Source organism: Mastacembelus armatus, chromosome 9 (genome assembly GCF_900324485.2).
Source record: "Mastacembelus armatus chromosome 9, fMasArm1.2, whole genome shotgun sequence".
NCBI classification, from domain to species: domain Eukaryota; kingdom Metazoa; phylum Chordata; class Actinopteri; order Synbranchiformes; family Mastacembelidae; genus Mastacembelus; species Mastacembelus armatus.
The window spans coordinates 24,713,384-24,739,355 of NC_046641.1; the positions used below are offsets into that span (position 1 = coordinate 24,713,384).

A 25,972-nucleotide genomic window follows, 5' to 3' on the forward strand; every position below is an offset into this window, starting at 1 on the left:
TGAAGAGTCTCTCAGTGTCTGCAGTGTTGTGTTGTGTAGTTGTGTAATTATGTTATAGTTGTGTAGTTGTGTTATAGTTGTGTAGCTGTGTAGCTGTGTAGTTGTGTAGTTGTGTTATAGTTGTGTAGCTGTGCAGTTGTGTAGTTGTTATAGTTGTGTAGCTGTGTAGTTGTGTTATAGTTGTGTAGCTGTGTAGTTGTGTTATAGTTGTGTAGCTGTGTTATAGTTGTGTAGCTGTGCAGTTGTGTAGCTGTGTTATAGTTGTGTAGCTGTGTAGTTGTGTTATAGTTGTGTAGCTGTGTAGTTGTGTAGTTGTGTTATAGTTGTGTAGCTGTGTTATAGTTGTGTAGCTGTGTAGTTGTGTTATAGTTGTGTAGTTGTGCAGCTGTGTAGTTGTGTTATAGTTGTGTAGCTGTGCAGTTGTGTAGCTGTGTTATAGTTGTGTAGCTGTGTAGTTGTGTTATAGTTGTGTAGCTGTGTAGTTGTGTAGTTGTGTTATAGTTGTGTAGCTGTGTTATAGTTGTGTAGCTGTGTAGTTGTGTTATAGTTGTGTAGTTGTGCAGCTGTGTAGTTGTGTTATAGTTGTGTAGCTGTGTAGTTGTGTTATAGTTGTGTAGTTGTGCAGCTGTGTAGTTGTGTTATAGTTGTGTAGCTGTGCAGTTGTGTAGCTGTGTTATAGTTGTGTAGTAGTGTAGTTGTGTTGTAGTTGTGTAGCTGTGTTATAGTTGTGTAGCTGTGTTATAGTTGTGGTGTAGTTGTGTAGTTGTGTTATAGTTGTGTAGTTGTGCAGTTGTGTAGTAGTGTAGTTGTGTAGTTGTGTTATAGTTGTGTAGTTGTGTAGTTGTGTTATAGTTGTGTAGTTGTGCAGTTGTGTAGTAGTGTAGTTGTGTTGTAGTTGTGTTATAGTTGTGTAGTTGTGCAGTTGTGTAGTAGTGTAGTTGTGTTGTAGTTGTGTAGTTGTGTATTTGTGCAGCCACAGTGTTTTAATGGAGACGTCTCTGCAGATTAAACATCAACATGTTGCTCCAGTTCAGTTTGTGTTTGTGTCAGTCCACAGGTTCACCTTAAATAAAGTTAAAGTCTTTAACAACAACAACAATGAACCTGAGGTCGTTTGTGACCTGTTGTATTTACTGTAAATAAGAAAACGTTTCCTTTAATGTCAGTGATTTGATTTGATATGTCAGTCTCAAAGCTGATGCAGGTAAAACCTGCAGATCCAGACCAACAGAGCGAAAACAGGATGGACAGGAAGGGTCAGGGGTTTCCAACCTGTGGGACGAGACACCACAAAGGGTCATAAGATGAATGAAAGGGGCCCTGGTGTAAAATGATCAGTTCCTCTCTGTCGCCTTCTCTCCTGTAAATACAAACATGTCCTCCAAAAAAAACATCTTTGACTCCTTAACAACCTGCTGCTGATAAACAGCTGTTGTTTTTGAGTTTAGTCCAGTTTAGTTCCGACATCAGTGACCTGCTCATGGCCTGTGAACACAGAGCAGATTAAACCTTTTTATAAGCTGTTGTGTGTTTTACACCAGGGCTCCTTGTTGGGCCCCTTTCATTCATCTTATGACCCTTTGTGGTGTCTCGTCCCACAGGCTGGAAACCCCTGACCCTTTCTGTCCATCCTGTTTTCGCTCTGTTGGTCTGGATCTGCAGGTTTTACCTCCAGCAGCTTTCAGATGGACAGCTCCTGGTTCGGGGTTTTTGGTTCTTGGCTCCTTGAATATTTTTTGTCTCTTCTGTCCTGTGACCTGCTTTACCTGCAGACGTTGTTCTGCTGCTCCAGTTTCTGATTTGGGTCCAAACACAGTCCGTCTGTCACCAGCTGGTTTGTCTGGAAAGATGCTGCAGGGTCTGAGTGTTCCCCTGTAAAAAGTAACGTTCTCTGATAGAGCCGGTTTTTGCTCCAGGACCTGTCCTGACTCTGGATCTGTTCTCTATATGTTCATTATCTAAACCATGAAGCTGTACTATTGCCTGTGATTGTTTTTCACTGCGGATGTGTTCCTGTTATTGTGTCCACTCCCTGGACCTGCACAGACACGTCCCTGTCTTCAGGTACAACCACGAACACTGGAAACTCGTCTTTCACTGAATTTTTCTCCTGGAAAGCAAAGGAAATGTTTGGGGTTTTTTTAATGCATGAGAGAAGCTGCAAATCGTTTCCTTTTTTAACTTCTACCTGGGCGTTCAGCCAATCACAGCGCAGGATTCTGGGGTCGTACCTTAATCAGCTTCTCAGGTTCGAGGGGGCGGGGCTTACAGGTGTGACCCCGCCCACCGTGTGAGACTGAGGCTTGGTCCCTTCTGTCCTTGTATGGACTAAACTGTGGCTGACTCACCTCAGGAACACGTTCGAGCCCCACCCTGATCAGGTTTTACTGTCTGTGACTGTTGTCACCTTCAGTCCACATCTGACAACAGGCCCAGGAGACGAATCAATAAACAACCTGATAAAACCTGAAGCAGCAACGATCCAGAAGCTGAAAACACTGAAATGTTGTGAGGGTTTGACAGAAAATGATTCAGTGTCTTTGAAACACACGTCGGCGTGTGTCGGATTAGGATCAAGTTTAGGAACTGACCCCAATGAATCAGGCCTGATTGTTGAAACTGACCTGCTGAGTGTTTTTACAGCTTCTTCCTTATATGGAGGAAAATCTGCTGCAGATTCACTGAGGTCCTGCTGCACGTTACCGGTTTTTACTGTCTCCCTTTATTTCTCATCATTTACCTGTTCAGCTGTTGGAAACTAGAACCTGAACTTTCTCACAAAATAAACAGAAAGTTGATCAAACCTGATTTTACACTGAGATGAAAAGTCCATTTAGTCCAGACCTGAGTTTGTTCCTGAGGTTTATTCTGTATGTTTTCAAAGGCTGTTGTTACTTTTCAGGTTTTCACTTACAAAAATGTTCAGAAAACAGTATTTTAATGCTGATAATATTAAACTTACAGTACTCTGCTGATAATACTTCAGATTTCAGAGGCAGAACTTGTACCTGTACTGGAGTTTTTTCAGTGTGTTGCTGCTGTTTGTATTGACGTCAAGGATCAGATACTAGTTCACTGGGGGCAGATTCAAACACAGTCACCACCAGATTAAAGTTGTTAATCACAGTATTTAAAGAACCAGAACCACACACTTGTATTAAAAACAGAATCCAGCTCGGCACTGGAGGAAAAGTCTGATGACGTGGATGCAGCAGTGTCAGGATTTAGATGTTTTCGTGCTGCTGCAGAACAGTGCAGGACCCGGCTGCAGGGAACCAGTTTGCCTCGGCATGCCGCTCAGGTCTGTGACCTGTGATAATGGCCTGCAGTCAGGCAGAGCTGACATTGTGCACATTCTCCGGCTGGTTCAGGCCTGTTGAGACAACTAACATGCAGCGGCACAAAGACCAAAAAAGGTGGACTCTGTGGGACTCCTCTCAACATGCAGAGACTTGAAGCTGCAGAGCTACAGCTCAGTGCTGATACAGAGACTGGAAACAGGCCTGATCCTGGTTTGCTCAGAGGAGATGAATACGGAGATAAAATGTCTCTGCACGTTGATTTTAAAGGGAATCAGCTGAAAGTGAAGGCAGCACAGAAGGAAAGAGTCAGTCACAACATAAAGTGTTAAATGGTTTGAAGTGAGTCCGGATTGTTTCCAGCTCAGTGACAACAGATCTTATAAAGGACTCAAACACTTTGGGGCTTTTGTGATCGATGTGGTTCAGAGTAAATCATGTACAAGAGAGACCAGCATGATGTGTTCAGGTGTCTTTTTCTGTGGGCTGACATATTTCAGAAAGAACCAGTGTAAGAAGTAAAGTCTGGATAATGTTTGTTTCTATATTTAACTACATCTGGACTCAGGTCGTCTCTGAGAGATGCCTTCAGGGTCACGTAAAAATGGAAAAGTCTCTTTTGAGCGATTGATGCTTTTAAATGGACACTGGCTCATTGACAGGAAGTTGATTTATTGATCATTAAACAGTAACAGATCAGCTGGTTCCAATACACAGAATAATGTGTCAACATGAGAAAACAGTGGGACGGATCATTAGAACAGTGAGATAAAAGACAGTAGATGCTGCAGCCTGTTGTCATTAAAGCCTCATCATTCATGTTGACACTGCTGATGTCTGTGCATGTTGGGAGGAAACGTTAGTGAGGCAGGACCTTCACTTTGAATTCAGATGCCTCCACTTGTCTTTCTGGGACTTGTCTCCTCTGTGGTCCAGGAAAAGGCAAAACTATGGAAATAAATCAAAGTTCACTCTGTTGATGTCAGAGCAGTCCAGAGTCCAGTCCCAGAGGTCACAGGAAGATGCATTTCTCATATTTATGTTTTAGTTTGTTTATTTCTGTGTCATGTTTTTTCTTCAGTGTCTCCATCTCTTCTTTCAAATGTTCTTCTTTGTGCTTTGAGAGGTTTTGGAACAGTTCACTTTCTCGTTCATGTCGGCCCTCAGCCTCTTTCATTTGTCTTTCATGTCTTTGCTTCAGTTCCTGTATTTCCTCCATGTGTTTTTCTACCAGAGCTGTAAAGTCTTTGGTGTATTTCTGTCTGAACTCATTGAACTCTTCAGCCTGTTTTCTGGCCTCCTCTTCATATTTCTTTTTCATCTCCTCTATTTTTTTCTTATAGTTCTCCTCTAATTCATTTCTCTCTTTCTCCTCCTGTTCTCTTCTGAGTCGATCTTCTTCTTTTCTTTTCTTTTCTTTTCTTTTCTTTTCATATTTCTCTCTTTCCTCCTGTCGTCTCTGTTCTTCTTCTTGGTATCGTCTGTCCCACCACTCTCTTTGTTTCTTCTCCCAGTTCTCTCGTTCTTTTCTCATCTCTTCTCTGTTCTGCTCCAGGTCTCTGTCAATAGTTTCTTTTTCCTCTAATTTTGATTTGATCTTTTTTGTCAAAGCTTCAAGTTTCTGTTCCCACTCCTGTCGCTGAATTTCTTCCTGCTGTTTCCTCTTCCTGTCTTCTTCTTCTCTCTTTTCTTCTTCTTTCTTTCTCTCCTCATGTTCCTTCTTGATGTTTTCCTCCATTTCTTTAAGTTGTTTTTCTCTCAGGTTTCTCTCCTTTTCAGTTTCCTCCCTCTGTTCTTCCATTCTTCTTCTCATTTCTTCCATTTCCTCCTCATGTTTTCTCTCTAGTTCCTCCCTCTCTCTCCTCATCTCTTCTTCCTTCTCCTTCAGGATTCTCTCCATTTCTTTCTTTATCGCTGCTTCAGCCTCTTGCAGCATCTCGTTGGTGTAGCAGCTGCCTCCATTTTCCTTCACCATGGTGTCGATCTTGTTGATCAGTTCACTGACTTGTGTCTGGTTTTGTTGATCATAGTTATTAAACACATGGTATCTTCCTCCACAGTCACTGATCAGTTTCTTAAAGGAATCATCACATCCTGTTTCTATATATTCTTCAATGGACAGTTTGTCACGTTCCAGTTTATCTCCTCCAGTTAAAAGAATGATGGTGAATTTTCCTGAATTCTTCCCAAAAACATCCTTGATGAGTTTTAGCGTCTCCTTCTCCTCTGGTGTGAGTCGGCCGATCTGTAACACCAGCAGGAAGACATGTGGACCTGGAGCCAGAAGACTGATGCATTTCACCATCTCCTCATTAACTTCTTCATGGGACAAATCTGTGTCAAACAGACCAGGAGTATCGACCACAACCACAGGACGACCGTTCACTTCACTCTTTGCTTTCTGACAATATTTGGTGACTGATGTTAGACTTAATTCAGATTTAAACTCCTTCCTTCCTAGAATAGTGTTTCCTGAAGAGCTCTTTCCAGTTCCAGTCTTCCCTATCAGAACAATCCTGAGACAGTCTGGACTCTACTTCTCTTCTTTACTCTGCAGCTTGTTGATATATTTCTCCTGCTGTATGACTTTATCAATCTGGGCCTTCATGAATGTTCCCACTGTATAGCAGCCTGGTTTGTCCTTGTTCAGTCTCATTGTGTCCACAGTGTCCAACAGCTCAGAGACCTGCTGCTTGTCCCTGATGTTGAGAACAACAGATCTTCCTCCACAGCTCTGACAGAGCTCCTGGATGTCTCTGTTCTCTCTGACAAAGTTAACAACAGCTGGAGCTGTAGGATCTGACTCCACAGTGAACAGGATCATGGTGAAGTCATTGACTCGAGAGCTGAACGTGTTCTGGATGGTCTTCAACTCTCCCTTGTCTTCATCAGTGAGGGGATCCACAGGAAGGACCAGGATGAAGGCATGGACGCCCTCAGGATCACAGAGGGAGATACACCTGAGTGATTCCTCCATCACTGCCTCCTGAGGTTTTCCATCCAAGGCAGGCAGCTCCACCAGGGAAACCCAACGTCCACACACCTCTGCCTGCTTTTTAACACACTCTGAGGAGTTGGACACTGGATGAAGCTCTGTCTGACCTAAGATGGTTTTGGCTGCTGAGGTCTTCCCTGCTTCTCTCCTCCCAAACAGAACCAGGTTTAAACCAGACTTTGGTCTCATGGTCCGTTCAGTGCATGTGAGGAAGGCTCCTCTGTTTTCATGTACCATGTTCTCCATCTTCTCCATTAAGGAGTTCCAGTTCTCCTCAGACATCCTGTAGTGTCGTCCTCCACATTCCTGAAGCAGCTCGTTCACAGAAACACTTGTTTCGTTCCACTGATGACGGTATGAGCTGACGACCAGTGAGTGTTTCAAAGCATCTGGACCAAACAGACTCAGGATGAACTTCAGTGAGTTTCTCTTCTCCTCAGTGAAATCAGAAGGTTTCACCAACAGCAGCAGAACATTTGGACCAGGTGAACAAAGAGTCACACATCTCTTCATCTCTGCTCTCACTGCTTCTACAGTCAGACTGAAAACATCTGGAGTCTTCACCACAGTTACTGGTTTTCCTCCCCACTGTCCATGGACTGACTCACATTGTTTGGTTGGAGAAAGTCTGTCAAAGTGAAAAGATGTTTTCTTCATGATGAAGTTTCCTAACATCATTTTTTCTTCCTCACTTTGTCCAAACAGCACAATCCTGAGTCCATGATCTTTAAAACAAGGAGAGAAAAAGTTGAACATTGTCACTTTCAACTTGTCACATTCAGTCGTAGTTTATTAAAAAAATGACTCTTATAGTTGAAAACTAAAATGATTTGAATGTTAAACTATGTTCTAATGTCCAGTTCCAGGTTGGTAAAATACTCAGACCTGTGAAGTTCTGCAGTCAACAAATCCCCTAATGAGACTTTTACTGATCATGTTTTTTAGATCGTCACTGTAACATGAGTGAACATCACTGAGAACCATCAGTTAAATTTCTCTTTCACTGTCAACATGTTTCCCTGCACGTACCAGCAGTAAGTTCTCTGTTCTTTTGGTTCTGGTTCTGATGAGACCCATCTGCCTTGTTCTCAGATAAATTACAGCTGAGATGTTCTCCACTGTTCTCCCTCACAACCTGGCACAAGCGTACGAACAGTTCCTGAAGCTCCAGGTCCTTCTGTTGCAGGTATCTGTACCTGCACATTTTGATCATGTGCTTTAAAGGTGGCTGTTCCTTAAAGTTCTCCCCCAAACCTGAACTCTCCTCTCTGGGTGTCGATATCAGAACCAGTGAATGATCAAATGATCGATCACTGAACAGTTCCAGGATGGACTGTATCCTCAGCCTGAGTTCCTCAGTGAAGTCTTCAGGCTGTAGAACCAGCAGGAATACATGAGGTCCAGGATCAGAGAGTCTCACACAGTTTCCTACATGTTGTGTCAGTTTGTCTTGGGAGATGTGAGGATGCAGCAGATCTGGGGTGTTGATGAGAACTACTTCTTTCCACTTGCACCGTCCGCTGACTCTCAGACAGCAGTTTGGTGCTTTGTGAGTGTCCCAATATGTCTGTCCCAGTATGAGGTTCCCAACGGCTCTCCTGTCAGACCAGCTGTTCCCCAGCAGAACCAGCCTCAGCTCTGACACTGCGAACACAAAAATAAAGAACAAGCTCAGATCCACATGACATGATTTTTATCTGATTAAAATCTTGTTTACCTTTAAACAGACACAAACACTTTCAGTCCAGGTCTCGTTTGGGCCAGTTTAAGTCAAAGACTGCAGGGAGAGGCAAACCATTTAGATCCTCTTAAAAAATAACATCAAGCTCAGCTTCAAACAGGGTTTACATGTTCCATGTTATTTATGTAGGAATAAACATGTTGATGTAATTTTAGGAGCCACAGGTGACTGAGCTCAAACTGGGTCATCAGGTCTGATCTCTGTCCAGGGAACTAGACCTGAATGGACGGTGACGATCGTCTTAGCTAAAAATGCAACCTATTAATCACATGTGTTGTTCTTGTAAGGTCCTGTGATGGAACCAGACTCACAGTTCCCCCTGCCTCCAGTGTGTGTGCTGAGCTAGGCTGAAGACATCCTGGACTTATGCTCTGTACTGGGCACAGAAGAAACTGGAATCCCATGGTCCTGTGAGAACAGCTAACAGGAGGATTCCCCAAACTGTCTCTGGTCCTTTAAAGTCCAAAAACAGTGAAGATGCATTTTTGTGCAGCTGCTTCCATTGTCTAAGACGCTTGGTGCTGTGTGTTACCAGTGTTGTGTTGGTGTCTGTAGTGAACCTGCAGCTGGTCTGTGTGCTGGTCTCCAGTCAGTCTACCAGACATTCACACTAACTGAGGGACAAACCTCAGTAGCTGATTCATTAGCTCTGTGCAGAGTGAACCAGGTCTAAGGAGCAGCCAGTGTGGGTGTTCATTCATCACAGCAGGAGGTGGTTGGCACATATGACTAAATACAGTTTGATCCTCTTCAGATAGATGGAAAAATATAAGTATTACAGAGGATATTCTCAGTCCACTTCAGTTTCACTCACTGTTGGGGGGGAGATATTCGTAGCTGCTTTTGCGCTCCCGATGCTTCCTGTCCTCTTTCTCTGTGAAGAAGAAGAACACATCAGACTGACACCAAACACGCTAACATCAACTGTTCCTGGGTCGTCAACATGGGACAGGAAAGTAGGAGACACTGGGAGGGAAGTTTGATTCTAATTGTGAACATCAACAGACGACATCAAACCTCAGGTCAGACTCGTAAAAACCTACAGGCAAAATCACCTCTGAGAGGATTGATTGACCACGAAAACATCTTCATATGTGACACCGATGATTTTGTTCTGGATGTTCAGCTCTGATGGTTCATGTCGCTGCTTGTTGGTGTGAAGGGTGATCAGTGTCTCATGTTTCTGTAAGATCTGACCCTACACTTATGCTGCAGCATCATCCATCACCTGCATGTGTTTGGGTCCACCTGGGCTCAGACCCTAATCCTGACCTGCATGTGTTTGGACTGTGGGAGGAGAAAACCCACACAGACACAGGGACAACATGCAGACTCCACACAGAAAGGCCCCGGGTCCACCTGGGTTCAGACCCTAATCCTGACCTGCATGTGTTTGGACTGTGGGAGGAGAAAACCCACACAGACACAGGGACCACATGCAGACTCCACACTGAAAGGCCCGGGTCCACCTGGGTTCAGACCCTAAACCTAACCACCTGCTGGGAAGAGACAGTGCGACACCACTGCACCATCGTGCCGCCTGTTGCAGTGTAAGTCTTTTCCAATTAGTTCTCTTTATTGTAACAGAGCAGGGACAGTCAGAGAACACAGGTCCAAGGCCTTTAGAACTGTCCACGACAGGCAGAGTCCAAAGTCTGAACAGTTCAGACTTGAGAAAAGAACTAAACAGTGAAACAGACTCGCATTTGTCAGTCAGTCGGCTGAAGTGGAGTTTGTGGGCAGTGGGACGACTGCAGACGGTCAAAGATCTGTCACAGAGCACAGGTTTTAGGTTTAACACAGTGACTGTAACAGCTGCTGCATGTGGACTGACCCTGTGTGTGTGTGTGTGTGTGTGTGTGTGTGTGTGTGTGTGTGTGTGTGTGTGTTCAGGAAATCCCTCGCAGCACTCTGGATTCGTTCATGCAGCCATTCCAGAGCACACTGTGGCTGTTGGTCGGTCTGTCGGTCCATGTGGTGGCGGTGATGCTTTACCTATTAGACCGGCTCAGGTAATTCCCTCCTGTCCAAATTAAAGTGGCCTGCAGTAGCTTCTCAGGCTTTGATATTAATAATCAGGACTGGGATCATTTCTCACCCAGGACAGCTGCTTTAGCTGACAGCAAATAGCCACCTGCTGGGAGGACCCTAGTGCGACACCACTGCACCAGCTTCCTGTTGCAGTGTAAGTCTTTTCCCATTAGTTCTCTTTCTTTTATCCACTGATTGCTGATTCCCACCCACACTCCTGGTTTCCTGGTTTCCACAGCCCCTGTCATTCAGTTGTTTATATTTTTGTTCAGTAAAATAGTTTTTAAAAATCCGTTTGAGCAGCGTTTCTCCTATTGACTCGTGACCTTAGAGGTCAGGTTGTAACAATGGGAACAGGAAGTTCTCTAATCTCACTGCTGCTGTTAAATATTGAAACATGGAAAACAAGATCACAGCTAAAACCAACAATCAGTATTAAAATATGACCCTAATCCACTTTAATGTACAAACAATATAATCATATAGAGTTCCATGTCCATCACTGGCAAAATAATCACAGATTAATAAAAATGTTTAGAACAGTGTTTTAGTTCAACCACCAGGGGGCACAACAGACTTTCTGAGCATATTAATGTTGAGGAACATTAAGGAATAATTCCAACAGTAGGAAATTATTGTATTAGGCTGAGACACTTCACATGGAACATTGAACCATCTCTACAACATCAGTCTCAGGCTGGACTCACCAGCTGCTGCAGCCGCCATAGTGTCTCCTCTGGAAACAAAGACTGTGTCCTTGTCAGAACCTGGAAGAAAAGCACAATAAGGACGTTTTCAACCCTCTGCTCACTTCCTGCCCTCACACAGGCTCCACTCTTTCTCTCAGCCACTGACATTATGACTTTTCCTTTGAGGAAACTGGCAGCTCAACATGGCGCCTGTTCTCCCGGTTTAGACCAGAGATAAAACTCAGGGAGAGTCAGAGGAGTGAGCTGCAGTCAGAGATCTGATAGATCAGAATCGATTAGAGCCCATAGAAAATGAATTGATGATACGTTTCAGAATCATAGTTTCTGTGTTTCAGCTTCTCACTGAGTGAGACCACAGAACTGAACTTCCTGTGATAATAACACACTGCAGGTCTAATCAGACAATACTCACCTAATCAATGATCAATCCATTTGTCTCCTCGACTAGTACAAATGATTGGTTCAAAAATAAAGCTAATCAGTTCTATTGATCCGTCCACACATCGATAAGCTGCTGTTCATTGTTCAGCTGAACTTTTACTGCGTCACAACTAAAGTGAAAGTGAAAGTAAATAAAACCCATTGGAATAAACTTCATGACTGATAGTTTGGACATACAGCATAATAATAATTATTAAAACTAAATAACTGCAGTAGTATGTGTAGAAATACTCAGCTGACACTTTTTAAAATATATATATGTATTTTATGATAAACTGAAATGTGAACAAACAGACTCTGTTCATTATAAACCCATTTTATCTGAGAGTCAGTTTTCTATGACGTTGTGTTTTATATTGTCTCAGGACAGAAATGTGAAGTCGTGTTAACCTGAACTTTCTAAATGCATCGTCCCTGCTCTGATCATTTCTGTGTCACATTAAACACAAACCGACACACTGAGTAACTTTAACACCAAACTTTATTCACGGGTCAGTGGACGTTTCACTAAGTGTTAAAACAACATGTAGTGAATAGAAAAATATACATGTATTGAACACGAAGGTTTATTATGCCTGGTTTATTGTAACCCCTGTCACGTGAGCAAGTCAGTTGATTTCGAAGGACCTTCCTTGATTGGCCGCGGTAACCCGCGTAATATAAATGAGACGCGATACACGGAAGAAAGTTGGCTGACATGTGGCTCCGCTGTGGCTGTGGTTATAGAGAAAGCGCATAGAGGGAATGAAGAAGTCCCTTCTTTCGTCAAGATGCTAAGATAAGCGATCAATTGCAGTAACGCAACGGTGAGTTCTGTGTGATTCGATGGTTTTAGTTATTGTTAGCGTCGGTGTTTCTTTTCTTCTGACAGAGGAAGAAGTGAATACCATAGGATGTAAACCAGTGTGTTGGGGTACTTTACTCAATAACCTCTTTTAATGTAGTCTAATTTCTCCCTAAAGGAATTTATAGTACTGAACTGAAATTTGTGTAATTGTATGAACGATAACGGCTGCGCAGCTGAGAGTAAACTACGTTTAAAATTGTTGATTTTTATGGAATGAATAGACTGAATTAAGTGTAACTACGTTAATTGTCCTGATTGAATGTTAATGTTTTGTCACCGGTGATGAATTTAAACAAGAGATGATACTGGCCTCCACAGGTCAGGTTTTTTTTCCTCCTAGATGTTTCCCCCTTACCCCTTCCAGGGATGAAGTCTTGTACTTGGTTACAAGTGGCGAGCTGGTAGGATTCATTCTTTTCTTCTCCCCTCTTCTATCTGGATTATGGATTAAGTTACTTTGGACAAATAAATGAACTAAGGACGGAACCGATCGGACTAAAGGAAATGAAGAACTCAATTATTATGAACTTGCCGGATTCACAAATCTGAAGTTGAACTGCGCTGTGTGAATGTATTTATTTTTTGTTTTGTGTGGTTCCCATATATGATTTATTTGTGCATAGCCTGTTATTATTTCAAGTTAACCTTTGAATATATCAATGTGGAACACCATCAATTTATTCTGTCCTATTTTGTTTTCTCAGTCACACACTATAGGCTCCGTAACGAACCCATTCTTTTGTGTTGCAGTCAGCCGCGGTATAGCCCTACAGTACATGCTGTGTGAGCATGGGTTACATTATCATTTATGAATGTCATAAACCGTCTTGATCATTTCAGGGCACCAGATCCTTTGATGGTGGTTCAGCCAGTCAATTAATGAGCAATACAGGACATCAGTCTACAATCTGAGTGAGAGTTCCCTGATTCAGTGACGTATTTACTGTGTGAAATAACATCAGTGATGCCGGTCACAGATGTCTTTTAAAGATTACACAATATATACATGCTATTTACATAGGGGGGAACAGAAAGTGAGCAGAGAAATTAGCTGAATTAAAGAATAAAACAGAACAATCTAACGGCAGGTTGTTTGCAGTGGTGGAAAAAAAATCTGGAAATTAATTTAGATTCTGTGTTTGAGTCTGAGGTCTAAACATAGTTTAGGAGGAAGCTCTAGTAATTATGGAGACCAACTGAGATTAGTGTGAGACAACCAGCACAGCCTTGAGTGGCTTGACCTCAGGTTTACTGAGGCTCAGTCCATTACGCTGTGGGCTGGAGATATTTTGGGGTTCCCCGAAATCCTTGGCTGCAGGTCTGGAATCCATTCATCACCTTTCCTCGCTCTCTGTCTGGCTGCTGCATGGTTGTCACATGGAGTATGGTTGATCTGAGATGGTCAGATGGAGGTGAGCCGTTTACTGCAGGACAGTCACACATGGGGAGGTGTCTTTGGGTCTCTCCACCAGTAAAAGTAGTCTCTACCTCATTGTTCTGTAGGAGCTCTCTTTCTGAAGGTTTTTCTCTTTAGAGTGAGAGGGTCTTGAGGAGTCTGCAAGAATGGGGAGCTCTCTGTATATCTGCAAATCTGTAAAACTCTTTAGAATCAGAAAATCTCTTTTTTGTCTTGCCACACTGGGTAGGGAATCCATCTGATTGGTCCGTCATTGTGCTTGGCACAATGTGGTTGGTCCAGGAAGTACTCCATCCTTGCTGGTGATTGGTTCACAGTCCCCTGACTGTGATGGTGCAGTCTCACTGGTCTGTGTGAATCAAGAGACTTATGTTTTTTTAAGTGTCATAAGCTTTTTTTTTAAATAATTTTTTGGGTAGTTTTTGCCTTTATTTGATAGGACAGTGGAGAGAGACAGGAAATTAGGGGAAGGACTGAGGGAAGACATGCAGGTTATATATGATGGCCAGCACAGGAGTTGAACCAGCGTGCCCTACGTATAAGAACGGACGCACTACTGCTACGCCACCCCCTAAGTGTCATATGTTTTTAAGGTTTTTTAAAATGGGAGAAATTATTTTCTTTTTCCACCCAGCAAAGTTCAAACACATGACAAACTTAGTAACTAACCAGAGTCAGTTTGAAAAGTTCAGCAACAACATAAATGACAGTCAATAAAACTCTCTCCAAATTTCTCTCCATTTCTTTCTTTATCGCTGCTTCAGCCTCTTGCAGCATCTCGTTGGTGTAGCAGCTGCCTCCATTTTCCTTCACCATGGTGTCGATCTTGTTGATCAGTTCACTGACTTCTGTCTGGTTTTGTTGATCACGGTTATTAAACACATGGTATCTTCCTCCACAGTCTCTGATCAGTTTCTTAAAGGAATCATCACATTCTGTTTCTATATATTCGTCAATGGACAGTTTGTCACGTTCCAGTTTATCTCCTCCAGTTAAAAGAATGATGGTGAATTTTCCTGAATTCTTCCCAAAACCTTCCTTGATGAGTTTTAACGTCTCCTTCTCCTCTGGTGTGAGTCTGGTTCCGATCTGTAACACCAGCAGGAAGACATGTGGACCTGGAGCCAGAAGACTGATGCATTTCACCATCTCCTCATTAACTTCTTCATGGGACAAAGTGTTGTCAAACAGACCAGGAGTATTGACCACAACCACAGGACGACCGTTCACTTCACTTTCTACTTTCTGACAATATTTGGTGACTGATGCTTGACTGGATTTGGCCCTAAACTCTTCCCTTCCTAGAATAGTGTTTCCTGAAGAGCTCTTTCCAGTTCCAGTCTTCCCCATCAGAACAATCCTGAGACAGTCTGGACTCTGCTTCTCTTCTTCACCTGTAACAGAACAGATCAGAACAGCTGGAGTTATGTACATGTTCTCATTCTCATAAATGATTTGTTTTTAGTATAGTATAAAGTATCTAGACTGTATTGTGATTTGGTGCTATACAAATAAACTGAATTGAATTGAATATTATAATTGTTTCACACCTATGTCAGGAAGGCAGGAATCATCCTAAGAAGACTTTATACTGGTAAACTCAAAGATCAGTAACTATTGACTGACTGATTTCCAAAGGTCTAGAGATCTTGACCTCCCCAGCTGATCTCTCAAAAGAGACAAGAAGTGTATTTTTTTTAACTAAAGACTTTTGTGTTAAGGGATTCCATTGTCCTCTTCAACCCTAAGGTGAGATTAAAATCATATCAACCCTAAAGGCCTATACATATTCTGCGAGAAGCGAGAAATTTGTTCTCTCCCTGATTTGGGAGTTCTTGCAGCTTCTTGTCGACACATCTTGTGGGCAGAACTTTTTTCTCAGGTGGTGTCTGACAGTTACTGTGTGATTGGTCAGAAATGTGAAGTGGGTGTGGTTAATGCAGGAAGCGGAAATGTTTTCTTCCTGCTTTTTCAGCTGGTGGTTGTCATAGCAACAGATAGTTTTGAGAAACAGCTGCCAGAGGCGGTGAGGAGGTATGACGATCTTTATAACACATCTTGTAAGGCATATGAAGCTACAGTGACAGGGGCCTCCCAGGAGTTTGGCAGTTGAGTTTCTCATGAAATTTCCTGGCAAGAATAAGTATACAACTGTAGGGGAATCACACGCCTCAGCCTCCCTGGGAAGGTCTATGCCAGAGTACTGGAAAGGAGAATCCGGCCGATGGTAGAACCTCGGATCCAGGGGGAACAATCTGGTTTTCATCCTGGTCGTGGGACACTGGACCAGCTCTATACCCTCTTCAAGGTGCTCGAGGATTTATGCGAGCTTGCCCAACCAGTTCACATGTGCTTTGTGGACTTGGAGAAGGCATTCATCCAAGTCCCTTGTGACATCCTGTGGGAGATGGTACAGGGTCCAGGGTCCTTTGCTAAAGTCTCTGTACAACCGAAGAAGGAGCTTGGTTTGCATTACCGGCAGTAAGTCAGACCTGTTACCAGTGCATGTCGGACTCCAGCAGGGCTCCCCTTTGACACCGGTTCTGTTCATTATTTTTATGGACAGAATTTCTAGGAGCTGCCAGGGGCTAGAGGGAGTCCATTTCAGGGACCACAGGATTTCATCTCTCCTTTTTCAAATGATGTTGTCCTGTTGACTCCATTGAGCCAGGACCTTCAGCGTGAACTGGGGCAGTTTGCAACTAAGTGTGAAGCAGCTGGGATGAGAATCAGCACCTCCAAGTCCAAGGCCATGGTTACCAACCGGAAAAAGGTGGCCTGCCACCTCCAAGTCAGTGGAGAGATCCTGCCTCAGGTGGAGGAGATTAACTTTCTTGGAATCTTGTTCACGAGTGAGGGAAGGACAGAGCGTAAGATTGACAGACAGATCAGGGCATCGGCTGCAGTAATGCAGTCGGTGCACCGGTCCATTGTGGTGAAGAAGGAGCTGAGCCAATAGAGGAACTCTCTATGTCCCAGTCAATCTACGTTCTTACTCTCACATATGGTCATGAGCTTTGGGTCATGACTGAAAGGCCAAGATCTCGTATACAAGCGGCTGAAATGAGCTTCCTCCGCAGGGTGGCTGGGCGCTCCCTTAGAGATAGGGTGAGGAGCTCGGTCACCCGGGAGGAGCTCGGAGTAGAGCTCGGGCATCTGTTTCGGATGCCTCCTGGGCGCCTCCCTGGGGAGGTGTTCCGGGCATGTCCCACTGGGAGGAAGCCCCGGGGAAGACCCAGGACACGCTGGAGGGACTATGTCACTCTGCTGGCCTGGGAGGCAGTGTCCAGGGAGAAGAAAGTCTGGGAATCCCTGCTTAGGCTACTGCCCCTACGACCTGGCTCTGGATAAGCGGAAGAAGATGTATGGATGGATAATTATCTATTGAATCTGCCCATGAGGCTGTTCCATTGTGTTTAGTCGATGTCATTAATTTCCCACCCTCCTTTTCCTAATGTCAATGTTGCACATAAACCTATGCAAAATATAAACAACTGGCAAATCTTAAACAATATCTGTCATTACTCAGAAGATTTAATATAAATATTGTTTATCACTGGCAGGTTATTTTAGCTTTGAACAGCTTATTGACATATTCATTTTAATATTTAAAAAAGTAGACATAACCATGTCAAAGAAGTACTTACCTGTGATCATGATGTTTTTCTTTTGGTCTATATATTCACTCTCTTGTGTGTTGACAAACTTTTCCAGCTGTATGACTTTATCAATCTGGGCCTGCATGAATGTTCCCACTGTATAGCAGCCTGGTTTGTCCTTGTTCAGTCTCATTGTGTCCACAGTGTCCAACAGCTCAGAGACCTGCTGCTTGTCCCTGATGTTGAGAACAACAGATCTTCCTCCACAGCTCTGACAGAGCTCCTGGATGTCTCTGTTCTCTCTGACAAAGTCAACAACAGCTGGAGCTGTAGGATCTGACTCCACAGTGAACAGGATCATGGTGAAGTCATTGACTCGAGAGCTGAACGTGTTCTGGATGGTCTTTAACTCTCCCTTGTCTTCATCAGTGAGAGGATCCACAGGTAGGACCAGGATGAAGGCATGGACGCCCTCAGGATCACAGAGGGAGATACACCCGAGTGATTCCTCCATCACTGCCTCCTGAGGTTTTCCATCCAAGGCAGGCAGCTCCACCAGGGAAACCCAACGTCCACACACCTCTGCCTGCTTTTTAACACACTCTGAGGAGTTGGACACTGGATGAAGCTCTGTCTGACCTAAGATGGTTTTGGCTGCTGAGGTCTTCACTAGTCCTCTTCTCCCACACAGAACCAGGTTTAAAGCTGGTTTGTTGGGTTCAGACATGGGTCTCATGGTTAAACTTGGATCCTCAGATCCATCATAGCTCAGATGTTCTCCACTGTTCTCCTTCACAATCTGACCCAGTCGTGTTAACAGCTCTGGACGTTCAAGGTTTTTCAGCTCCAAGTGTCTGTATCTGCACTTTCTGATCAGGTCTTTTAATGGTGGATGCTGCCTGTACTTTTCCATGAACCCTGAACTCTCCTCTCTGGGTGTTGATATCAGAATCAATGACTGATCAAATGATCGATCACTGAACAGTTCAAGGATGGACTGTATCCTCAGTCTGTGTTCCACAGTGAAGTCTTCAGGCTGTAGAACCAGCAGGAACACATGAGGTCCAGGATCAGAGAGTCTCACACAGTTTCCTACATGTTGTGTCAGTTTGTGTTGGGAGATGTGAGGATGCAGCAGATCTGGGGTGTTGATGAGAACTACTTCTTTCTCCTCCACCTGTCCTCTGACTCTCTGACAGGTGTCTGGTTCTTCCTCAGGGTTGAACTGAGTCTGTCCCAGTATGAGGTTCCCCACTGAGCTCCTGTCAGACCAGCTGTTCCCCAGTAGAACCAGCCTCAGCTCTGACACTGGAAAGAAAACACAGTTTAATGTAGAACTGATCCAAGCTGCATTAGATGAAGTGAAGGTGTCAGTTTTATGAAAATATAAGTTTGTATCCACCAACTACAAACAATATTTTTAGACTTTAATGAAGAGGAGAAGTTTCTGGCTCAGTTCATTTTAACTCACTTTCAGGTGGCAGTAATCTAAAACTGCTGCTGCGCCTCAGTGGTCTCACATCGTCTGTAAGAGGAAAACAGAATATTGGCTCATTCCATCTTTAATTAAAGAGACACTTCCTGGAGGGATGGATTTTTAAAGGTGGGTTTTACTGGTTTTGCTTCAAACTAGTGACACAGTGAGCAGTTACAGAGAACCAAATAGCAGACGAGTGAAATTAAACATTACACTGGTATGTGGGCAGTGGTGGAGCCTTCTACTTTTTCTGTTTTGTGGTCAGATAATCAGTCATCCAGTGAAAACTTTACGGTTGACTGAATTGACACAGTTCATCTCACTGAGCAGACTCTTGTTTTATCTGACATTGGTCCACACTGACTGACACAGACCCACGTCAACCCTAACCCCTGTTCTATATGCTTCAGTTCTATATTAGTGTGTTTATGAAGAGGATCCAGATGTTTAATGTGGATGATGAGAAGTTTTCCAGACTCCTAAAGTCTGACTGAGCTCACCTGGTGCTGCAGTCGCCATGTTGTCCCTGTTCTGGACCCACCAGACCCTGATTCAGCCTGAGGACAGAGATAAACGTAGATATGAAACAGTGTCCACGGGTCTGGATGTTGGTCCTGTTGGGAAACAAACTCCTCATGTCTGGACAGTTGAGTCCATTGTGTCCCTTAATAACTACGGGTACACCAGGAGGACATTTTTACAGTGTGAGGACATGTTGTCTGGTCCTCACAGCTTCAGAGGCCTGTTTGAAGTTTCACACCTGGTTTCAGGTTCAGGTCAGAACCAGATTCAGACTCATGTTTGGATCAGTGATTATCAAACTGTGTCTTGATAGTCAAATCACTCATTAGTTCTGGACTAATCCATTTCTGTCTCATAAGGTAAAAACTACACACTGATTGTCTGACTGGCTGAACTGGTTTTTCTGGACCATGTGGGACCAGGTGCCAAGACAGGACCGACTCCTCCTCTCCCCACCCTGTTTTATATATTTATGTCTAAAATGGCTGATACAGTCACTTTGTCCTCAGAGCAGACATTCAGTCTGTACAGTGAAACATTTCAGAGAATAACCAGGGACTGGAAACAGACTGAGACACAGAGAAACATCTGTCCACATCTGTAAACACACGAGTCGTTAACTCTTGGTTTGTGTTTCCAGCTCAGTAAAGTTGGAGCGTCAGCCCGAACACACCTGGACTGACGGTAACATGAAGCTTTCTGTTCATAAAAGGAATAAATGACCTTTACATATACAAACATAAACAACACACCGCTTTTATTGCACCACATTACCTGTCAGCTGTGATTAGGACGACTGACTGTGTGGATTTGGTCGAGAGCGTTTTCTCCGTCCGTCTTGACGCGTTGCAGGCGAAGGTGAAACTAACATTTTTCGTGGGGGAGGGGAAAGGAAAATGAAAGTTTATTTCTTCTTGAATTATCTCGTTGTTACAGCTGCTGCTTCCTTTTTCCTTCACCAGAGTCGATCTCGTTGATCAGTGGCACAGTTCATACACAGAATAATTCAAAGTGATTTACAGAAATAAAGATAGATACTTTATTTATCCCCCATGGGGGAAATTCAGAAAAGTTAAAATAAACAGCAAATAGTATAGAACATTAATTTGAAATGAGACTGGGTGCAGATAAAACACTTTCTGTTGTCACATGCAGAGCTAACAAGAAAAGATTTTAGCTTCGGCTTAAACATTATCAGAGATGAGGCTTGTGTAACATCATCAGGAAGACTAGATACACAACTAAATACACTAAAGACTTGGCCTCGGGATTTAATGGTAGAGTGCCACCTGCTGGACACAATTAGAGTCAGTCAGAAATATTTTATTAATCCTTTGTGGGAAACTGTTTTGTTCTTGAGCTGCAGAGCAAAATAAAAATACAACAATAACAAATGAAATAAAAATAAAATAAACCCACATCTTTTAAAAACAGAAAATAAAACCAAAACACTTTGCAGAATAAACTCAATTTAATTCTAGATATTTACACAACCACCCACTGAGTGAAATATAGTGATTGTAAACGTGTGGACAAAATAACAGGATGACCTCAAATATAGAAAGTGAAGGTAAACAGAGAAATAAACAGAGAATAAAGCCTCCAAGAGCTTATAAGAAGAATCCTCCATGGCCTTTCCCTCCGCATGTAACAGTAAAATATTACCACTGTTACCTCCAGCCACGGTTTGTTCCCTGTTTGTCACCTGGTGGTTCGAGCCAATAAACGGTGAAAACACGTCAAGAAGTTGGTTTTTAATCGTTTTCTCAGTTTGTGTTTGTGTTAATCACAGACATATAAAATACACGTGTTTATGGTTTTAATGATCCGTTAATGTCGCTAGTTAGTTTATTGGTATGTAAATGTTCTAGCGACCATTTTAGCGCCTTATCCACGTTTCGTTATTTGTTCAGCGCTAATTACTGCACCGTTGGTGCTATAGTGAGCTAGCTATGCTAAAGCTAAAGCTAGCTATGCTAAAGCTAACTAAGCTAAAGCTCTCTATGCTAAAGCTAGCTATGCTAAAGCTAACTAAGCTAAAGCTCGCTATGCTAAAGCTAGCTATGCTAAAGCTAACTAAGCTAAAGATAGCTATGCTAAAGCTAAAGCTAGCTATGCTAAAGCTAACTAAGCTAAAGCTAGTGTGACGAGGTGTCCCGGTGAATAACAGGCCCAGCTCTCCGCAATAAGTCTCTCTTCTCTCTTCTCTTTGAGCTTTGTCTCACCGACGCTGACTGGGAGACACCAGGTGTGTTTGACCAGGTGTGTGGTTTAGTTTACCGGCCCTACGGTCCGTTGTATCCAGTGTTATACCACAGCTGTGACAGCAGGGGGCGCTGCTGCGGCAGCTAATGTTAAACAGTCTGTTTTTATCATCAGTCATTAAAACTGGTTATTATGCTTTGAATTGATTTATTAAAGAGGCAGAGACAGATGATTTTTATTCTTCATTGTCCATTTTTATATGTAAGAGTCTAATGTTGAACTTGTCACTTATTAGTTTTCCAGTATTTCTGTCTATTTCTAACAGAATCATTAGAAGCTGTATCTGCAGGGTTTCTTGAATGGAGCTAGCAACGTTTAAAAAGACAGTGTTCCTGCTCTAGAAGGTTTAACATTTAAAAATACAGTAATGATTGTAAAAACAATAATAAACAATAAACTCCAATATTAGCACCGCACTTCATTGTCCAGTTCCAAAACAAACTAAAGTGTGTCCATGCTTGTCCACAGTCCATTAGTGTCCATATATTTGTTCCAATAAATGATTATTAAAACTATTGATATCTCATCTATACATATTACATGTTTGAAAAGGAATAGGAAGAAGTAAGCACTTATCTAGTCCCACCCCTTTACTTATTCCCATTGCTCTCCCAAATATTGATGTCAGAGCAGTCCAGAGTCCAGACCCAGAGGTCACATAATGCTGCATTTCTCATATTTCTGTTTTAGTTTGTTTATTTCTGTGTCATGTTTTTTCTTCAGTGTCTCCATCTCTTCTTTCAAATGTTCTTCTTTGTGCTTTGAGAGGTTTTGGAACAGTTCACTTTCTCGTTCATGTCGGCCCTCAGCCTCTTTCATTTGTCCCTCATGTCTTTGCTTCAGTTCCTGTATTTCCTCCATGTGTTTTTCTACCAGAGCTGTAAAGTCTTTGGTGTATTTCTGTCTGAACTCATTAAACTCTTCAGCCTGTTTTCTGGCCTCCTCTTCATATTTCTTTTTCATCTCCTCTATTTTTTTCTTATAGTTCTCCTCTAATTCGTTTCTCTCTTTCTCCTCCTGTTCCCGTCTGATTCGATCTTCTTCTTTTCTTTTCTTTTCTTTTCATATTTCTCTCTTTCCTGCTCGTATTCTTCTTGGAGCTTTTTAAGTCTTTCTCGTTCCTCCTGTCGTCTCTGTTCATCTTCTTGGTATCGTCTGTCCCACCACTCTCTTTGTTTCTTCTCCCAGTTCTCTTGTTGTGTTTTCATCTCTTCTCTGTTCTGCTCCCGTTCATTATGAAGTTTCTGTTCCCACTCCTGTCGTTCAGTTTCCTCTTGAATTTTCTTCCTCCTCTCTTCTTCTTCTCTCTCTTCCTGTTCTTTTTTTCTCTGCTCACGTTCCCTGTTGATCTTTTCCTCCATTTCTTTAAGTTGTTTTTCTCTCCGTTTTCTCTCCTCTTCAGTTTCTTCCTTCTGTTCTTTCATTCTTTTTTTCATTTCCTGTATTTTTTCCTCATGTTTTCTTTGAAGTTCTTCTTCCTTCCTCTTCATCTCTACTTCCTTCTCCTTCAGGATTCTCTCCACTTCGTGTTTTATCGCTGCCTCTGCCTCTTGGAACATCTCGTTGGTGTAGCAGCCTGCACCGTTTTCCTTCACCATTGTCTTAACTTTTGTCATCAACTCTCTGACTTGTGTCCGGTCTGTCTGGTTGTTGTTGTTAAAGACCTGGTATCTGCCTCCGCAGTCATTTAGCAGTTTTCTGACAAAGTCATCTGAGTTTTCTATGTAACTTTCAATTGTTTGGTTTTTTAGATCATCTCCTCTGGTGAAGATGATGATGATGAAGTCTCCTGACTTTTTGCCAAAGTATTTTTTGATCAGCTCCACAGTTTCTCTTTCTTCCCGTGTGAATCGACCGATCTGCAGCACCAGTAAGATCACATGAGGTCCAGGAGACAACATGCTGATGCATTTCACAAGCTCCTCTTCAACTTGATGTTTGGACAGAGACGTGTCAAACAAACCAGGGGTGTCGACCACAACAACAGGACGTCCATCAACCTGTGCTGTTGCTTTCTGGCAGAACTTGGTCACTGACTTTGAGCTCACTATAGAATTAAACTCCTCTTTGCCTAAAATGGTGTTTCCTGTTGCACTTTTCCCACTGCCAGTCTTCCCGATCAGGACCATCCTGAGAGGTTCTCTGCTCTGAGCTTCATCACCACCTGTCAACTGACTCTTCTGTTGTAGGCTCCTCATTTCAGCTCTAAGTTTTGCATTAATGTGCTCCTGCTCAAGAACCTTCTCCATCTGAGCCTTGGTGAACATGTCCTTTGTGAAGCATCTTGATCCTTCAGGTTTCATTGTGTCCACAGTGTCCAACAGCTCAGAGACCTGCTGCTTGTCCCTGATGTTGAGAACAACAGATCTTCCTCCACAGCTCTGACAGAGCTCCTGGATGTCTCTGTTCTCTCTGACAAAGTTAACAACAGCTGGAGCTGTAGGATCTGACTCCACAGTGAACAGGATCATGGTGAAGTCATTGACTCGAGAGCTGAACGTGTTCTGGATGGTCTTTAACTCTCCCTTGTCTTCATCAGTGAGGGGACCCACAGGTAGGACCAGGATGAAGGCATGGACGCCCTCAGGATCACAGAGGGAGATACACCTGAGTGATTCCTCCATCACTGCCTCCTGAGGTTTTCCATCCAAGGCAGGCAGCTCCACCAGGGAAACCCAACGTCCACACACCTCTGCCTGCTGTTTAACACACTCTGAGGAGTTGGACACTGGATGAAGCTCTGTCTGACCTAAGATGGTTTTGGCTGCTGAGGTCTTCCCCACTCCAAATGGTCCAAACAGAACCAGGTTCAGAGAGGGTTTGGACCAGTTCATCCCTGTCATGGGATCAGTGTCTTCAGTTAAAGTTAGACACCGTCCTCTGTTGTCTGTCACTATATTTTCTATTTTTTGCATTAACTCTTGTAGGTCACTGTCTGAAAAATGCTTTTTGTCCAGATTGACTCTGTGCAGCCTTTGTTTGCAGTCCTGGATGAGGTTTTTCACTGAGGAACTCTGTCCCTCTTCATTTTGCATCAGGACGACCAGTGAGTGTTTCAAAGCATCTGGACCAAACAAACTCAGGATGAACTTCAGTGAGTTTCTGTTCTCCTCAGTGAAATCCGAAGGTTTCACCAACAGCAGCAGAACATTTGGACCAGGTGAACAAAGAGTCACACATCTCTTCACTTCTCTTCTCTGGTTCTCCTCAGTCAGACTGAAAACATCTGGAGTTTTCACCACAGTTAATAGTTTTCCTCCCCACTCTCCACAGGAAGCCACACTCTGTCTGGTTGGTGGAAGTATTTGCTGATGATGAAAAACTTGGTCACTGATGATGAAGTTGCCAAGTTTTGTCTTCTTGTCGTCACTTTTCCCCAACAGCACAATCCTGAGTGGAGGAGCTATAACACAACAGAGAGAAAGATGAAATGATCCAAAGGATCTGGATGTTTCAGTGATCACACATGGACAAACATCAGAGGCTCAAATCTCTGCACTTCACTCCCATGAGGAGATCTCTGCAGTCACCTGTGGCCTCAGGATCTGTCCTGCAATTCATAGGGTCAACATTTGGTTCAAAGGTCAAGGGTCATCCAGGGCTCACACTTAAAGCTGCATTTGAAAACACAGTGATGAGTTTACTTACTGGGAGATGGAGATTTAGTCCCAGACATCATTGTTTGTGGACTGAGTAGTGAAAGTGCACGGAGCCCTGTGAAAAGATCACATGACCATCTCCATGTTAATGTTGTAATTGAACCAATGAAGCTTTGGTTACCTTGTCTCTTCATCACCTTGTCAGATTTGTTTCTACACTTACCAACAGCTTTAACAGCATCTGTGATAGAAGTCTGTGTTTCTGGTTGTTTCACACTTTGATGATCAGATGGTGAAGTTTCTGCTGGGTCCTTAAACACATCACAGCTCAGATGTTCTCCACTGTTCTCCTTCACAATCTGACCCAGTCGTGTTAACAGCTCTGGAAGCTCAAGATCCTTCTGCCACAAAAATCTGTATCTGCACATTCTGATCAGGTCTTTTAATGGTGGATGCTGCCTGTACTTTTCCATGGACCCTGAACTCTCCTCTCTGGGTGTTGATATCAGAACCAATGACTGATCAAATGATCGATCACTGAACAGTTCAAGGATGGACTGTATCCTCAGTCCGTGTTCCTCAGTGAAGTCTTCAGGCTGTAGAACCAGCAGGAACACATGAGGTCCAGGATCAGAGAGTCTCACACAGTTTTCTACATGTTGTGTCAGTTTGTGTTGGGAGATGTGAGGATGCAGCAGATCTGGGGTGTTGATGAGAACTACTTCTTTCTCCTCCACCTGTCCTCTGACTCTCTGACAGGTGTCTGGTTCTTCCTCAGGGTTGAACTGAGTCTGTCCCAGTATGAGGTTCCCCACTGAGCTCCTGTCAGACCAGCTGTTCCCCAGTAGAACCAGCCTCAGCTCTGACACTGGAATGAAAACAGTTTAATGTAGAACTGATCCAAGTTGCATTAGATGAAGTGAAGGTGTCAGTTTTATGAAAATATACGTTTGTATCCACCAACTACAAACAATATTTTTAGACTTTAATGAAGAGGAGAAGTTTCTGGCTCATTTCATTTTAACTCAC

The 25,972-nt window shown here is 43.2% G+C and overlaps 2 protein-coding genes and 1 pseudogene across 2 annotated transcripts; all 3 read right to left on the reverse strand.

The window, feature by feature from the left end:
* Positions 1–3,951: 3,951 nt before the first annotated feature.
* On the reverse strand, positions 3,952–11,715 carry LOC113139220 (GTPase IMAP family member 8-like). Its single transcript, XM_026322272.2, is given in 5 exon segments — positions 3,952–7,019; positions 7,324–7,938; positions 8,850–8,909; positions 10,774–10,833; positions 11,189–11,715. Coding segments are annotated over 4 exon segments (3,402 nt in total). The 5' UTR covers positions 10,793–10,833; positions 11,189–11,715; the 3' UTR covers positions 3,952–4,311.
* A 1,499-nt stretch (positions 11,716–13,214) lies between these two features.
* Positions 13,215–19,948, reverse strand: LOC113139222 (GTPase IMAP family member 8-like). The gene is made up of 5 exons (XM_026322274.2): positions 19,854–19,948; positions 19,058–19,114; positions 18,552–18,605; positions 17,129–18,388; positions 13,215–14,875 (listed from the first exon to the last, which is right to left on the reverse strand). Exons 2-5 carry the CDS (start codon positions 19,074–19,076, stop codon positions 14,139–14,141), a joined length of 2,070 nt encoding a protein of 689 aa, XP_026178059.1. The 5' UTR covers positions 19,077–19,114; positions 19,854–19,948; the 3' UTR covers positions 13,215–14,138.
* Positions 19,949–21,516: 1,568 nt separating this feature from the next.
* Positions 21,517–25,957, reverse strand: LOC113138601 (GTPase IMAP family member 8-like; annotated as a pseudogene).
* Between the last annotated feature and the right edge of the window lie 15 nt (positions 25,958–25,972).

Excerpts from the sequence above, each read along its gene's own strand:
- LOC113139222 (XM_026322274.2), bottom strand. Across the intron at positions 18,389-18,551 it reads TAGATTACTGCCACCTGAAA|TGTCAGAGCTGAGGCTGGTT; the intron begins GTGAGTTAAAAT and ends TTTTCTTTCCAG. Across the intron at positions 14,876-17,128 it reads GAAAAACATCATGATCACAG|GTGAAGAAGAGAAGCAGAGT; the intron begins GTAAGTACTTCT and ends GTTCTGTTACAG.